Genomic DNA, 16,600 nt, shown 5'->3' with positions numbered 1-16,600 from the left:
CTGATTCCTCCAGCTCCGTTTTTCTTTCTCAAGATTGCTTTGGCTATTCGGGGTCTTTTGTGTTTCCATACAAATTGTGAATTTTTTTATTCTAGTGCTGTGAAAAATGCCATTGGTAGTTTGATAGGTATTGCATTGAATCTGTAGATTGCTTTAGGTAGTAGAGTCATTTTCACGTTGTTGATACTTCCAATCCAAGGAGATGGTACGTCTCTCCATCTGTTTGTATCATCTTTAATTTCTTTCATCAGTGTCTTATAGTTTTCTGTATACAGGTGTTTTGTCTCCTTAGGTAGGTTTAATCCTAGGTATTTTCTTCTTTTTGTTGCAATGGTAAATGGGATTGTATCCTTAATTTCTCTTTCAGATTTTTTGTTGTTAGAAATAGGAATGCAAGAGATTTCTGTGCATTAATTTTGTGTCCTGGTACTTTACAAAATTCATTGAATAGCTCTAGTAGTTTTCTGGTGGCATCTTTAGGATTCTCTCTATATAGTATCATGTCATCTGCAAACAGTGACAGTTTTACTTCTTCTTTTCCGATTTGGATTCCTTTTATTTCTTTTTCTTCTCTTGAGCATCTTTTCATAAGTCTATCAGACGTTAGGAGTTATTATTTTGTGAAGCATTTTTTCAATACATCTGCCAATTTTTTTCTATTGGGTAGTGTGCCTTTTAAAAATTAATTTGTAGGTGTTATTTATATATTCTAACTTTATTTCTTTGTCCTTTATATGTGTTGCATATATCTTTTCCCACTTTGTCTCTTATTTTTTGGTCATTTTCCTGATGGTTTCTTTCAACAAACAGAAGTCCTTAATTATACTATAGTCAAAGTTATCAATCTTTTTTTCTTTATCCATAGTGCTTTTTGTGTCTTTTCAAAGTAATCCTTCCCTATCCCAACACCATGAGGATATTCTCCTTTATTAACATTTGAAATTTCTATAATTTTGCCTTTTACATTTAGGTCTTTAATATACTTGAAATTAATTTTTGTATGGAGTGTGAGAATTGACGTCCAATTTCATTATTTTTCCTTACAAGTACCCAATTGCCCCATATCATTTGTTGAAAAATCTCTCCTTTCCCCACTCATTCATAATGCCAACTCTGTCAAATGTCAAGTGTTCATATAGTCTTTGGAATATTTGTGGCCTCTCTGTTCTGTTCCATTTATCTATTTGTCTAATCTTGTGCCAATATGGCATTGCCTTAATTACTGTAACGTTGTAATGAGTCTTGCTATCTGATAGGGAAAGTCTTCCCACCTCATTTTTGTTCTTCAAGAGTTTCTTAACTGTTCTTATCAATATCTACCAAAATAGTTGCTGAGATTTTATTTTCTACAAAAATTATTGTTGAGATTTTAATTTGAGCAAAAGTAACTGTTGAGTTTTAATGTAAGCAAAAACAATGGTTGAGACTCTAATTTTAATGTTTCTCAAAGTTTCATAATATTTTTCATAGTGTCTAACATATCTTCTGTTGGATTTTTACTAATTGCTGAATTTTAAAAAATTGCTAACAATAAAGAGGATTCTCAGGAATGGGATTTTAATATGTTTCTTATAGGTAATGCTCTTCTGTTTTGTTTTAGGCGAGAATATACACCTTGTGTTAATAAATCAGTTTATATGTGTTGCTCCCTCATATTGACATAGTCATTGTAACAAAATATATATTGATTAATATAATATACTATTATCTATAAAGATGCCAATCATTCACCAAGTTTTCAAAAAGTAAACATTTCACCTTAAACAAATTACTATGTTAATGGAGAAGAACTGTGGGATGGAGCACAAAAAAAGCTCAAGATGTCTATATCCAACTGCTTACTTGACATTTCCACTGAGATATTTTGTAGGCATCCCAAAGTTCATATGTCAAAGATTGAACTTTCTATTTTCCCCTACCCACCTGAACCTAGTCTTCCCACTTCCAGTGGTATCATCACTTTTTGATACTTTCAACAGAAAGAGTCTTAACATATAGGGACCTTGACTCTTTCATTCACCACTGTATTTCCAGTGCCCAGAAGAGTGTCTTGCATATAGTAGGTACTCAATAAATATTTATAGAATGAATGAATGGTTCCTGCCGTGAAGAAATGTTTGATTAAAAATTATTCAATAATACACACAAAGTAGTATATCAAAAAAGCTGAGAGAATTCCCTGGCAGTCCAGTAGTTAGGACTCTGTTCTCTCACTGCTGAGGGCCGTGGTTTGATCCCTGGTACGGGAACTAAAATCCCACAAGCCGTGGAGTGCGACCAAAAAATAAAAATAAAATAAAATAAAATGCTGAAAGATTTCTGTCCTTTCTTTTCTGTTATTAGACCCACAGCCCTTGTTCAGCCCCTTTTTATTTTACACCTGAACAACTGCCACAACTCTTTTTAACAGATCTCTTTACCACCTTCCAATGTGAACAGCTTATAGATAAAATCCAAATGGTTTAACATGACATTCAAGGTTCTCCATGATCTGACACCAGTTTACTGCTTCCACCATATTTTTCCCTACTTAAACATTATGAATCCCAATGTTCCAACCATACAAGACTACTGGGTATTCCCTGAGTGTGCCCTACACTTCCCTTTGTTCTTATTTTTCTCTCTTCACGGAATTCCATTCCTCCCATTTCTTCCTTCACCAAATGATACCCGTCTATTATAACACAATTCAAATGTCATTTCCTCTCTGCAGGCATCCCCGACTCTTCCAGGTAGAATCAGGTTTAACCTCTTTTCCACTTTCCCCTGGTACTTAGTAACCTTGATGTAGCACTTACAATCATAGAAGTCATACAATCATGTTAGACTTGGAAGTAATCTTGGTGATCATGTTCCAACTTCCTCATGCTATGGAGGGCCAGAGAGAAAATCCAGGTGTTTTAATTTGCCTTGCCTCATGATTATTTGTGTACATATTTTATATCCTTTACTTGACAGGTCACTGAGGGCAGAGGAAGGGTCTTATTCATCTTTGTGTTCTCCATGATATCTAATACAATCTATTACACATTGTGGATATACAATAAGTGTGTTTTGATTGACTTGAGAATTAATACCAGAGGGATGGATAACATAGAGTTACCATTCATAACAGTTAATGTAGACTGAGTGCATACTCTGTACCAGGTACTATACCAAAGCTTTACAAGAATTATCTAATCTATCACACAATCCTGTGAGATAAGCACCATTACTAGTTTTCATTTGCCCAAGATCTCATAGTCAGTAAGTTATAGAGCCTGGGCCAGAATCCAAATTTATCTGATTCTAAATCTTCTGCTTTTAATCAGTGTGTTACAATGTAAAGCAACAGGTGGGAACTCAAATATTATGAGTTTGGGAAAGGGTTAACGGATAAGAGGCTAGTTCCTATCTCCTCGAGGACTAAACATCTGGGTTCAGAAAAATAGCTTGGGGCTAAATTGTGGATGACTTTGAATGCCAGGCATGGTATGAGAAGTCATCTCCCTTCCCTTGCTTTCCATCTGTACTAGTCTGGATGCTGATTACCTTGTGAGGCCCAACTCAAATACACCATATGGTACGAGAACTTCTATAATCCTCCAAATCACATTGAATTGCCCCTACTTCCATAGTACTTTGTTTATATCTCTGCTATCATGCATAATATAACTTTCTTAATGGTAATAGTCTGTGGATGTTTTGGTCTTCTTCACATTTTATAAACTCCTTGAGAGCAGGTACCCTGTTTTATTGATGGTTAAATGCCTCTCACTCCTTATTTAGCAACTGATACATAGTAGATGTTCAATAAATGTTAATTGAACTAAATATTTCATTGGAAGAATACAGACATGAATAAGGCATGGTTTCTGCTCTCAAGAGAAGCCAACAGTCTGTTGAGGGAAGAATACATTATTCCATATGAATAGCTACACTAGTGATGTTTTAAAAGGATGTAGAATTCAACAACCAATTATAAAATTCAGCAGAAAAAATAACCCATTCACAGTAGCCCCCAAATCTATAAGGCAGCTAAAAAGATAGCTAACAAATATGAACAAGCCATTACGCATAAAAGTATAAAATTGTACTAAAGGACATTTTAAAAACATCTGAAAGTGAAGAAATATACTTGTCAAGACCTGCACAGGGTCTGGGATTTTGCCTATATACAAGCTAAGACATTAGCCTGCCCTAGTTTCGTGGATTCTGGCATAAGACATGAGACTGTTGGGTGAGAGACTAAGGACTTTATTATTGACGACAAAAGCAGTAACCAGAGCTTCATGTTGGTTTGCATCTATTCCTAATGCTCCCCCAAGTCCCACAAGGATGATGTAAAGGACTCATGATAGATGGCTGCACACACAGTGGATTGCATTACAGGAGAGGAACAATGAGTTTGGAAGCTCCACTGATTTTATGGAGAGTAGAAGCAAGCCTGCTCTTTGTCTGTGGGGAGATACTTCTTCATCCTTTACTGCAAACATGACCCTGAGAAATGGCTCAGATAAACAGTCTTCAGGGACTTGCATTTTTGGCATACTCAGCAAGAAAATGCAGGGATGCTCAGGGCCCATGGTGGATTGGGTCTCCCAACAATACTGCATTTATGCATGGGAAGACTTCATGTCAATAAGTTAGCAATTCATCTCAAATTAATCCATAAGTCCAATAACGTTCCAATCAAAATATTAACAGGCCCATTTTTGTGGAACTTGACAATTGATTACAAAATTGGAAATGGCATATACAGGAAATTGATTTATGAAGGATGTGGCACTGCAAAAGAGTGGAGAAAGGATGGATAATTGATGGATAAAGGATGGTCTTGATCTGCGGGCTGGTTATATGGGTGTCTTCATTTTGTGAACATTCATCAAGATGCACACTTAAGATATGTCCATTTTTCTGTATGTATTTTATACTTAAGTAAAACCTTTTCAATACCTGCCTAATAGGATACTTTCCCACCAGTAGAGTTGCATGTTCACCAAAAGTTGTTCTTTCCTTAAACAGGTTTATTCCAGTTACACTTGTTGCAAACCAAATAGGAATGGTTTGTAAACCAAACCAACAAAATAGGATTGCAGAAAAAATTTTGCAAAATATGTTACAGACAAATAATTAGATTATAGAATATGTAAAGCACCCATAGGAAGCAATATTAAGAGGACAAACAAAAGAAAAATGGGTAAAAGATATCAAAAGGTAATTCACAGAAGAAGAAATGAGTTTGGCCAGAATACCTATAAAAAGTGCTCATGTCATGAAATAATCTGGGAAAGGCAGATTCAAACACTAGGGAGATGCTCATTTTCACCTGTTAGATTGATAAAAAGAAATTTAAAAATACTTATCTGCAAGAATGTGGGGGAAATGGGGACTCTTCTATAGCTGATATGTGTGTAAATTGGTGCAATTACTATGACAAGCTGTTTGGCAATGTCCAGTGAGGTTGAAGATGAACATACTCTGTCATTTAGCAATTCCACTTCTAGGAAACACATTTATAGAGTAATAGGAGGCTATAACAAGAATACTAATTGAAGCACTGTTTGTAATAGAAAAAAAGGAAGCAACTCAAATGTCCACAAGAATGGAAATGCATAAGGAAACTATTCATATAAGGGAATATTATATACCAGTTAAAATGGATATACATATGTTATAGCATGAACATGGATAAATCTAAAAAAGCATAATGGGTGAAAAAATCAAGTTGTAGATGATTACACACAGTGTGATATAATTTACCATGAAGCAAAAATCATGAGAAAACAATTCACTTAACAGATCTTCATTTTGTGCACAATTCTAGGTACTTAGAATCAGTGAACAAAACAGAGATCTTTCCCTCGTGGACTTTACATTTCAATGGGGGAAGACTGAAATAAAGCAATAAGCATAGCAAGTAAATAAGTTGTATAGTGTGTTAGAGAATGATGAAAGCAGAGCAGGGTAAGACAGATAGAATAGGGATGGGCAGGTTGCAGTATTAAATAGGATAGTTCAGATAGGCTTCATTGAAATAGTGAGATTTGAGCCTTGAAGGAGGTGAGAGAATTTAAATAAATGGATAACTTGGAAAAGAGCATTCCAAAGGCCCTATGGCAACAGTGAGCTTGGCTTTTCTGAGGAACTGTAAGGAGGCCACAGATGGGACAGAGTGAGTGAGGAAGAGAGCAGATGGGGAGGTTAGAGATATAATGGAGAGCCAGAAAATGTAGGGCTTTTGTAGGGACTTTGGTTCTCACTCTGAATGGAACTGGCTATCTTTTCAGGATTTTGAGCAGAGAAGTACAAGGATTTCATTTGTATTTAAAAATGATCACTTAAATTTTTTGTGTAGGGAATAAACCATGGAGGATCAAGAATGAAAACAGAGAGATCTCTTAGAAGGCTATTTTAGTTATTCAGATGAGAGATGATGGTGGATTAGACCTTATATGTAGCAGTGGTGATGCTGAGAAATGATTGGATTTCGGGTACACTCTGAGTTAGAACCAAAATGATTTCCTGATGGGTTGGATGTACAGTGGGAGAGAAAGGGAGGAATTGAAGATAATGTCAAGATTTTTGGCCTGAGCATATGGACTGATATAATTGCCATCAATTGAGATGGGGCTGGCTGTAGGAGGAGCAGGTTTGGGGGGAAAAGATTAGGAATTCAATCTGGGACATTTTGAGTTTGAGATGTCTATTAGACATCTGAGTGGAGGTGCTGAGTAGGCAGCAATACAGATCTGGTCTGCAGACTTGAATTTAAGAGTTATCAGTATAGAAAGTGTTTTACAGCATAGGACTGGAAGAGATCACCAAGGGAGTGTAGATAGAAATGAGAAGAACAGGGACCAAGCCCGGGGGCACTCCCATTTTAAGAGGTTGGGGAGGAGAAGGGGAACCAGTAAAGGTCACTGAGAAGAGGCAGCCAGTGAGGTCAGAGGAAGCCAGGAGAACGTGGGGTCCTGGAAGCCAACTGAAGACAGTGAACTGAGGAGGAGGGGCTCATCAGCTGTGCCAAATGCTGCTGATAGGTCCAATAAGGATTAAGAATTGACCATTGGATTGATCAATGTAGAAATTAGTCATGACCTTGAGAATGGCAATTTCAGTGGAGTGGTGGAGGTGGACCCCTGATTGGAATGTGTTCAAATGAGAATAGGAAGGAGGAGAAAAATTGGAAACAGTGAATAGAGACAACTATTACAAAGGGGTGAAGGAGTAGTCCAAGTGGATATCTGAGGGAAGAAAGTTCCTGACAGATGGAATGGACATTGAAAAAGCCCTAGGCAAGAGTGACTGTGACTTGTTTGAGGAACAGCAGAGAGACCATGGTTGGGGCAGAGTGAGTGAGGTGGAGAGCAGGCAGAGAGGGTAGGGGGCTATGGAAGGAAAGTTGTCTGGGGCTCCCTCTTGACACCAGGTTGATGTAGGTAGAAAGCCTAGGCGAGTGTGGCCTTAGACCAGGAACTGGTTCAAACGATGCCTTCAAATATTCATGTTCAAATATTGCACGTGGAGGTGTATACTACATACATCTGTAAAGAAAAATGGCAGCAAAGAAATAAGATGCTAGCAGTTGCAGAAGTGGAGTAAGAGAATATATATATATATATATTCCATATATAATGATGAGAATGTATTTACGTGAAGATAAGAAATAACAGCATGATGGTATCCTGATAGAAACCACCTAGTAGAGAGCACAACATTGATGGTGGTGATAAAGGGGCGAGAGATGGTAGTGATATTGTTGAACTGGTGTGAGAGAAAGAGATCTAAAGACCTCCCTCAACTTATGATGGGGCTACATCTGGATAAACCCATTGTAACTTGAAAATATCATAAGTCAAAAATGCATTAAATACAACTAACCTACCCAACATCATAGCTTAGCCTAACCTGCCTGAAACGTGCTCAGAACACTTACATTGATTAGCCTACATTTGGGCAAAATCATCTAACACAAAACCTCTTTTATAATAAAATGTTGAATATCTCATGTAATTTACTGAATATTGTACTGAAAGTGAAAAACAGAATGGTTGAATGGGTACAGAATGATTGGAAGTGTATCAGTATCAGTTGTTTACACCGTAATCGTGTGGCTGACTGGGACCTGCAGCTCTCTGCTGCTGCCCAGCATCACGAGAGAGTATCGTACCACATATTGATAGCCCGAGGAGAGGTCAAAATTCAAAAGTTTGTGGTTGTGTATTTTCCTCTAGCCAGGTTTAGCTGTGTGAGTTCAGGCTCCTTGAGGTGTATTTGGACTTAGCTAGAGTTATGATTTTGCCAGGGAAGCAAACAAAGTGAAAGAGGGGCAGGAGACTGGAGGGTATATGTCAATGAGTGATTATAAAGACTGAGCATGACATTTGAACTAGGGAAGGAGGGGAGAGAAAACAATAAGGGACCGAGAGATGGTGAAATCTGGCAAAACCAATGGACTGGAAATTTTTGTGAGGTTAAAGGATAGTGGGGTCTGGGTACCAAAGGGAATGAGCTGGAAAAAGAGGAGGTGATGGTCATAAAGAGGGATGTTTGAAGTTGAGATTATGAAGGGATTGCTGTAATTGCTGTGACAAGGCCTAGGGTATGGCCATGCAAATGAATAGCTGAGTTGGGGTCAAGGTCGATGTCATGAAGGAGACATGAAGGAGCCAGTGTAACAGAATGATCATTCTTGAGCTCACCAGGAATTAAGACAGGACTACTACCATTGGGAATGACATAGTTCCAGGAGCTAAAATCTTTGAGAAAGAAGGGAGAGGAGCACTGAAGTTTGGTAGATGATGACAATGAAGTCTAGTTGGTGACACAAGCTGTCAAAAGCTGGAGGTTTTCAGGGATGTGGGAGAGGAATGCTCTAAAGGCAGCAGTGAGAAGCAAGGAAGACATTTACCAGAGCTTCAGGCTCTATGGTACAATGGTGATGGGAGAGAAAAATCATCTACTTCTCTTGAGTGGGCTTCAGGGGACACAGAGTCCTCAGGGAAGAGCCTGGTTTCTGTTAAGGCGAGACAATGAAAGGCACATTCAGAGAAGAGGGTGGCGATATGGAGGAATTATTGAGGTTGCATTGCGTTTTAGGAGTAAGGAAGGGGTGTGAGAAGTGAACTGAAGAGAGAATGTGGTCACAGCCTTATGGAAGTTAGAATGTGGGAGTTGAGGGGTATCGCGGGGATATGGGGGTTCTTGTGGTGACTGACACAAGTGGGGTTGGACATTGATGAGTTCTGATGGATATGAGGCAGATAGATTCAAGACAGACTTTGAAGTTTCGGCTGGGGGGGGGGGAGGTGAGTGTCTGAGGCTTGCTGTCAACCCCAAGAGATATGGAAATTCAGTCTTGCACCTGGAGCACTGGTCCACAGAACGCTCCATGTTGCTCCTGGAAACAGATCACATAAATCTGTAGTGAAAGAAAAATGGGCTAGAAACTACATATCATATTCAGGATAGGAGTAACCCTGGGGAAGTGGGAGGGGAATGGAAATGGGGTGAAGGTCAAGGAAACCTCAATTTTTCTGTAATGTTTTTATTCCTTAAAAAAAAGACAAAGTAAGTATACCTAAATATAACAGCATCCGAATCTGAGTGGTGGAAACACTGGTGTTTGTTATATTTAATGCCTGGGACGTTGTAGCTACTCAATGAATGTTATTTGTTGAATGAGCGTGCCTTTCTGTATTAACAGTTCCTCCAATGAACATACAAAACTCTCAAGTTAGCACATCGTGCTACAAGAGCATAGAAAAGAAAATGGAGAGAAGTGGGGAAGGCCTGAGAAATGCTTGAGGAGAGAGTAATTGCTGATCTATGTAGATCTCTACCACCATACATGAGCCTTATGGAAAATATGGCGTGCAAGCTAAAGACATAGTCCTATCTCCATTTTACCTTAATGCTCTAAGGTTCTGGGTGAGTATCCAGAAAATGACCTTGAATATTTAGTTCTTTCAAGTAACTACTGGATTCTCCTTTTTGTCTCCCAACATAGACACTGGGTGGTGCTGCTGTCCAAAAATTCTGCTCTATCCTGGATTTATTACTTCAATCTAAAGACGGGTATTTATCTAAGTGTCTACTGTAGACCAAGCAAGGTGCTCGGGATTAGAGATATAAAGATGAATAGCCTCAGCAGATTCTCCTCTGATTACACTGCTACCATATTCAGTGGCTGAAAAATTAGAAAATGTGACTTTTACATAGGAGCGTACCACTGTCACAGAAATGCCCAGCTGTGGGAGTGAATGATCCTGAACTACCCACCCTTTCCATGAGCACCCCTCCTCCAACACCTGGCCAAGGATCAGAACAGACATTGAGCATCACTCGTTGTCACCGCATACTTAGGGTCCTTTGGATATAAAAAGCCAAGAGTACCTGATTACGGCTCCTTCAGCTTGGATCTCGGAGTTTTGGACGTTCAAAGCTAACTGAGTAAAATGTGTCTGCTTATTGTAGAGGCCCCTATTATCGTGGAGGAGTGAGTATACTTGGGAGGAAGGGAAGTGGACCCTCAGGACGAAAGTAGTGGGAGAAGCAGGGCAGGTAGGCCAGCCACTGATCCCTTGGGGAATCAGTGGGCTTGGATGGGGTCTGGATCGGCGGATCTGGTATGACGTTATCAACACCCAGTTGCAAGGGTGAGGTCCTGAGTAGAGAGGAGACGGTAGACTGAGGTCAGCAAGTCTAAATAAGTGGGAGGGGCGAGGAGGCGGGTCTAGGATCCCTTGGCCAATTGGCGAGGACTGGGGCGGGGTCTGGGGCGGAGCCTGTCACGCAGCTTATAACTGCGGGGTTCCGCATCGGAAGGCTAACCTCGTCCTGTGTACCAAGCGGTCTCAGTTCAGCGGTCTCCCTTTCACTGGTCTTCAAGCCTTCGGGTGAGGACGTGCGGCCCCGCCAGAGCCAGAGGACTGTGGGGACAGGAGGGCGTGGCGGCCGCGGGGCTGGCGTATCGGGCCTGCTGGAATTGGAGGGGCGGGGGTTGGGACGGGCGATTCGTATCTGCGCCTCCTGGCGAGTCCGCGCCTTTGTTTTCGCAGCGCCGCCTTCTGCGCGCGTTGCGGAATCCTCCCTGGGTCTGTCCCTGGAAGGTCCGAGGGGGGAGCCCCCAGAGCGGCCAGTCCGCTGTGGCTGCAAGTCCGAGGCTGAGGGAATGAGGAGTGTGGGGCTCGGAGTGGGCCCTCTGGGGCTGGCCCTTCGCTCTCTCCCTTCCCGTGGCTGTTAGGTTGGACTGGGCTCCCGATAATGATGATATTTATTTTGAAATGTAAGCAGATTGCTGCTAACAAACTGGTCTATGCACCCAGCCCTGTTATTATTATTTGAAGTCCCTGTTTCCCCCCTCTGGAGATTGGTGGCTGATTGCTTGTCAAAGGATGGTCTTAGGGTGACCTCGACGGAAGGGTGGCATTTTGGGGACGTCTGGCTGCTTGGGGGCCTCTCGATGCTAGTCTGGGCACTAGACGTGTCTTACCCCATCAGGGTGGGGCCAGGCACGCGCAGGAGAGCTCTGCTTTCCGGGCTCAGGGGTCTCCTATTGTCTCTTCTGGACAAACCCAGAATGATCACATGGCACCTCATCTCCTAGCCTCATCTACTACCCTCTCCTCTTGAGGGGAAAATATGGTGAAATAAAAATGAACTCTAGTTTATCCCATTCTGCTGAAGTTCTTGGTTTGATCATAATTAGCTGTGCCATCTTATAGCGTTTACAAACCAGTGCCATAAGGAGTTATTGTGAGACATGTAATTAGTTATGACTGGATTTAATCCCTCCTCTTATTGTAGCCCCTTAATCTACTGTCTTTGGGCAGATGAAATGGAAAGAAACTAGTCCAATTTGTGCTACCCCTTTTTGTGTGCTGCTCCCTAACCCCCAAGAAAAGTGCCCCCCTCTCATAGTAATTGAATACAAAGTGAACGTGCTCAAATAGTGCTATCATCTCCTTACAAATTCATTAGCTGGTTAAACCCAGTCCTTATTTTTTCTTCTATTCCTATCTGCTCATGTGTTTCTATCACCTCCATTTTACTTTTGCTGTGATTTTAAAAGTCAGACATAGTGGCTCCTGGTTTCTAGAACATCTTGGTTTCTAGTGCATCCTGATCCAATGGCATTTACTGTCTATCAGAAATGGGGTAATGATGTGGGTTAATAAAAAGTATTCTAATAAAAATATGACTTTTCTAAGATCTGTTGCTGTTTTCCTGTTGAAAATCAGCAGGTAAAATACACATTGATATTAAATGTGAGAATTTTGGCTGTTACTCCTTAGTGTGATAATAGTTCTACCAGATAAGTTTTTTTATGGTTTTTTTTTCCGGTCTTTTAGTCAAGATGAGTGATAAGCCAGACTTGTCTGAAGTGGAGAAGTTTGACAAGTCAAAACTGAAGAAAACTAACACTAAAGAAAAAAACACTCTTCCCTCAAAGGAAAGTAAGTCATGGGGACTTTCTGAGACAAACAATGGTGAAAATTAATAGATTCAGTAAATAAACTCTTCTAGTAAATTTTACCACAAAGGAAGCAATAACTATAGAGTACGAATTATTTAATGTATAACATTAAAAAATATCAAATAGTTGCCTTTTTTACTTTGCTTATATAAGTAGTTCTCACAAAATAGGCCCCAGTAGTAATGGGGGAATTTTAAAAAGCTGGTTTTTGGTGGAAAACTACTAAAACCCACATTGAAACCAATCTTGGAATATTGGACATAGCATTAGAAACATCTTAGTTTTGTCCGATTTTTGTTATTTGGCATTTTTTTGCATCTAGCTATTTGGGTCTTTGATCTCATCCCTAATGAGCCATGCAAACTGTGGTTTTGGCCTTCTCTACCTGATGACAAGATGAGGTAAGCTAATCAGTTTAGATATAGGGTATACTCAAGTCTCCCAGGGATCAAGGGATCAATTTTGCCCTCCCCACTTACAGCCTGCAGGAGAAACCCCAAGCCAAGGGAAACGTTTTGTCATGTAGCATTATCTGAAAGTTCCATAGTCAAAATTGTCTGAAATGACATAACTTCCTAATTGTATAGTGATAGATAAATCTGAAGAAAGTGCTTCACTTGCCCCCCAGTCTCAGAGTGATCTATGGTAAAAATGGCAACAGCATAAATCTACCTCTCAAATGGGGAAAAAGAAACACACAGTTGAGTCTAACAAATGTTCAGCTCATTAATTTGCACACACACATACCTGACTGAGGATTTGTGTGTAGTGCCTTGGCATTCTAAATTTAAAGAAGGTATGGCAGCCTCCAATGACTTGGCAAAGAGCTCTTTTGGAAGAAACTGAACTTAATCTTAGGTAAATACCCTCTTAATGATTTTTTTGTGTTTATTTGTTCCCCAGCTATCCAGCAGGAGAAAGAGTGTGGTCAAACATCGTAAGATGGGGATCTCCTTGCAAGAGCAAATTTCAACATTGCTTGAGTGTCTTGATTTTGGTAAAACTTTGTAGAGATTTTAGGCATCTTCTGATGTCTTCTCACCCACAATCCCTGGCTAAGAGGTCAGGGGTAGCCTACATTCCCTGACATTCATTTTAAAACTTCCATTGGTGCGTAAATTCCAGCTGGCAGATGCTGTCAATAATCTAACCGTTGATGACCTTTGTGCTTGTAGTCTTTGCACCCCCTACCGGATAAGCCACTTTTAACTTTCTACAATGGTTCCCTCTATTGCTTTATAATCTTCATGAAGTTGCATGCTTTTGCATCTTCTCACAGTTTATTTTCATTTGTAATGGAGCAATAAAATAATAAATATAATCAGTATGTTTATAATAGGCTCCCGTGGTTCATTCCTGGTGGTCTTCTAAGGAATGAAAGTACACAAGGGTACTTTTCAGCCCAAAAAAATGGGTGCAGGAAAGCTGCTTCAGCAGATTTGGCACATGGGAAAGGCCTTCCTCTGATCTGGACAGAAGAGGGCCTTTGGGGATTGTGTGGCTGAACCATACTGACTCCATTTTGTCAGCTCCATCTTAGTCCACACAGTCCTAACTCCTCCCCTTTCCACGTGACTGAGCTTTAGCCTAATTTACAAGGAGTGAGTCCAAGCCAGATGAGTTCCCTATCAACTTTTACCCTTGCCTTCATCTGATATGAAACCTGGAAGAGTGCCTTTTGCTGACATAGATGGTTAATGGTCATGAGACCCCTGGGGAGAGGAAAAAACTCCTATTCCAGTTGGTACAGACGTGCTTCTTTCTTGGTAGTCAGATTCTACTTTTAGCTTTGGCCCCTTTAAATTCCTCTGTACCCTTTTTGGCAGTGCAGTGTGCAGTGCAGCTGTGAATGCCTCTGGATTATCTGTCTGCCCTATCTATCGTGCCTGTATGTAAGTTACCCACAGAAAACTTCATAATTGCACTTTATGGAGCTGCTCGCTTCATTTTTCAGTCTCAAAGTTCCTTCTCAGTTTGTAGGATATTATTCAGTATGTCTGCCTCCCAACAGGGATGCTAAGTGCTTTTTCCTTAGAGTTAGAATCATAGAGATAGAGAACCTTGGGAGAAGAAGTCACGTGGACTAGCTCCCTTATCTCAGAAATGAGGAAATTAAAACACAGGGTCTGATTTAATCTTCTAAGGTGTATAAGGGCTGGAATTTTAGCCAGACTCTTCTTGCTTTTTGGAAAGTGCTTTTCAACTAAAGTTAGGGGACACCCAAGGTTGGGGTTGGATGGGGAAGGGGGCAAGAGACACTTGCTAACCCATACTGTGCTAAGCACATCACATCTTCTATCGAGCATAAACTCAGATGTCTAATAACCTCTAATGACCTACAGTACTGAACCTCTGGTTTCATTCTTGTCCTGAACAGAATTCACTGTCTTATGAACCAAGTATTTTTGGTGTTTGTGGTGAGCATAAGTGCTATGGACTGAATTGTCTCCCCTTCAAAAAATTTCATATGCTGAAGCCCTAACCCCAAATGTGACTGGATCTGGAGATAGTGTATTTAGGTAATTAAGGTTAATTGAGATAATAAGGACGGGGCCATAATCTGATAGTACTGTGGCCATAAAAGAAGAGGAAGAGACACCAGATCACTCTCTCCCCAACATGTGAGGACCCAACAAGAAGGTGTCTACTTGCAAGCCAGGAAGAGAGTTTTCACCAGAAAATGACCCTGCTGGATCTTGATTTTGGGACTTCTATCCTCCAGAACTGTGAGAAAATTAATTTCTGTTGTTTAATCAACCTGGTCTACAGTATTTTGTTATGGCAAGCCTAGCTGGCTAATATAATAAGGAATACATATAAATAGATGAGTCCAGATCACTGCCTTAAAACAATACTTTTTTTCACTTGAAATTTATAAGAACCAATCACCTGTAATCCCACCAATTACGCATGTTAACCTTTGAGTGTATAACCATCCTGACTGTGGTCTATTAATATTCATATATTTTCTGACTAAAAGGGATTATGCTGTCCATACCTATTTGCAATCTCAAGTATTATCTTACCACTCCCTTCTAAGAGCTGACATTCTTGAATAATCACTGGGTTTACAGGAGGTGAAAGCTATGGTCTCTGCAATAGCATAAACTTCCCTAAGCAAAACCGGGAGCGGGGGGTCACCTCTGCTCAAATGTCAGTGAGGTGACACCATCACAGGGCTTAGAGTAGCCAGAGGATTTGAGAGTTGGAAGTAACCATGTTGGTCACCAATACCTTACCTCTTGCCTGAGACAATTATCCAATAGAGTTACTCAGCCCCTTGCTGCAACAGGCTGCTTACACTGTGCCCAAACCTGCCTCCATGTAATTTCTATCCAATAGTCCTAGGACTGTACTAGAGTCCCACACCACGTAGTTAATCCCTGCTCCAATAGTTGAAATCAGCTGTTGTGTGCCTGCCTCTATACCTCTGTCTTCTCCTGATGATACCTCCCGGGTCCTTTGGATCCAAGTTACATGATGAGGAACCATCCTGGTTGCTGACACGCTCAAATTTGCTTATGATCAGATATCTTTGCATCCTGATTTTGTCATCCCACACATTTGCTCTCCTTTCAACATTGCCATTTGCAAACTTGAGAAAGATACTATACATCCATGATAGATTCAGCCACCTCTGTATTTGCACAGTAATCCACCACAAGATTGGATTTTAGAGGGCCTAAAGGAAAGAATGAAATGTTGTCAGGTGAGCTGGGGTTGGATAATAACTCCCATTGTTCAGTTGCATCTGGTAATCATCCTATTCATTGACATATTGATTCCATCCTGAGCGGTGTTAAGTATTAAACTTAGTGGGAACATATGAGGCGTACATGGCGGCAGGTGAAAGACCAGTAGCTGGTAAGTGAGTACTCATACATATATGAGATAGGAAAAACAATTGCTCACCTAGAGTAGTTTTACTCAGCATTTCTTAAGTATATGTGGGGTTACTTTTCTAGCCTGTCTAACCAGAGAAATACTTTTTCTCCAATAGCCCACTATTAGCAGGGATTGAGATTTAGGGCCCTGAGCAAACCACAGTCAAAAAAAATACCACACCAATATTCTCCTCAGTCTCCAAGAAAACACCCAGGAAGGCACTTATTTGCTCAACTCAGGTCACCTGCTCCTACT

At 40.4% G+C, this 16,600-nt stretch overlaps 1 protein-coding gene across 2 annotated transcripts; it reads left to right on the top strand.

The window, feature by feature from the left end:
- Window positions 1–10,788: 10,788 nt before the first annotated feature.
- On the top strand, window positions 10,789–13,796 carry LOC130706221 (thymosin beta-15A). Of its 2 annotated transcripts, XM_057537542.1 has the most exons (4): window positions 10,789–10,880; window positions 12,336–12,440; window positions 12,783–12,861; window positions 13,364–13,796. In XM_057537542.1, the coding sequence occupies exons 2-4, from the start codon at window positions 12,341–12,343 to the stop codon at window positions 13,545–13,547; spliced, it is 363 nt and encodes a 120-aa protein (XP_057393525.1). In that variant the 5' UTR covers window positions 10,789–10,880; window positions 12,336–12,340; the 3' UTR covers window positions 13,548–13,796. The 2 variants fall into 2 exon arrangements, with proteins under 2 accessions (XP_057393525.1, XP_057393526.1); XM_057537543.1 differs by lacking the exon at window positions 12,783–12,861 and having other exon boundaries at window positions 13,364–13,539.
- The last annotated feature ends 2,804 nt before the right edge of the window (window positions 13,797–16,600 follow it).

Source organism: Balaenoptera acutorostrata, chromosome X, assembly GCF_949987535.1.
Source record: "Balaenoptera acutorostrata chromosome X, mBalAcu1.1, whole genome shotgun sequence".
NCBI classification, from domain to species: domain Eukaryota; kingdom Metazoa; phylum Chordata; class Mammalia; order Artiodactyla; family Balaenopteridae; genus Balaenoptera; species Balaenoptera acutorostrata.
Note: the sequence above shows the minus strand (reverse complement) of the source record. Positions and strands in the feature narration are given on the sequence as shown.

Excerpts from the sequence above, each read along its gene's own strand:
- LOC130706221 (XM_057537542.1), top strand. The coding sequence starts at position 12,341 with ATGAGTGATAAGCCAGACTTGTCTGAAGTGGAGAAGTTTGACAAGTCA. Across the intron at positions 12,441-12,782 it reads CACTCTTCCCTCAAAGGAAA|CTATTTGGGTCTTTGATCTC; the intron begins GTAAGTCATGGG and ends TTTTGCATCTAG. Across the intron at positions 12,862-13,363 it reads CTACCTGATGACAAGATGAG|CTATCCAGCAGGAGAAAGAG; the intron begins GTAAGCTAATCA and ends TTTGTTCCCCAG.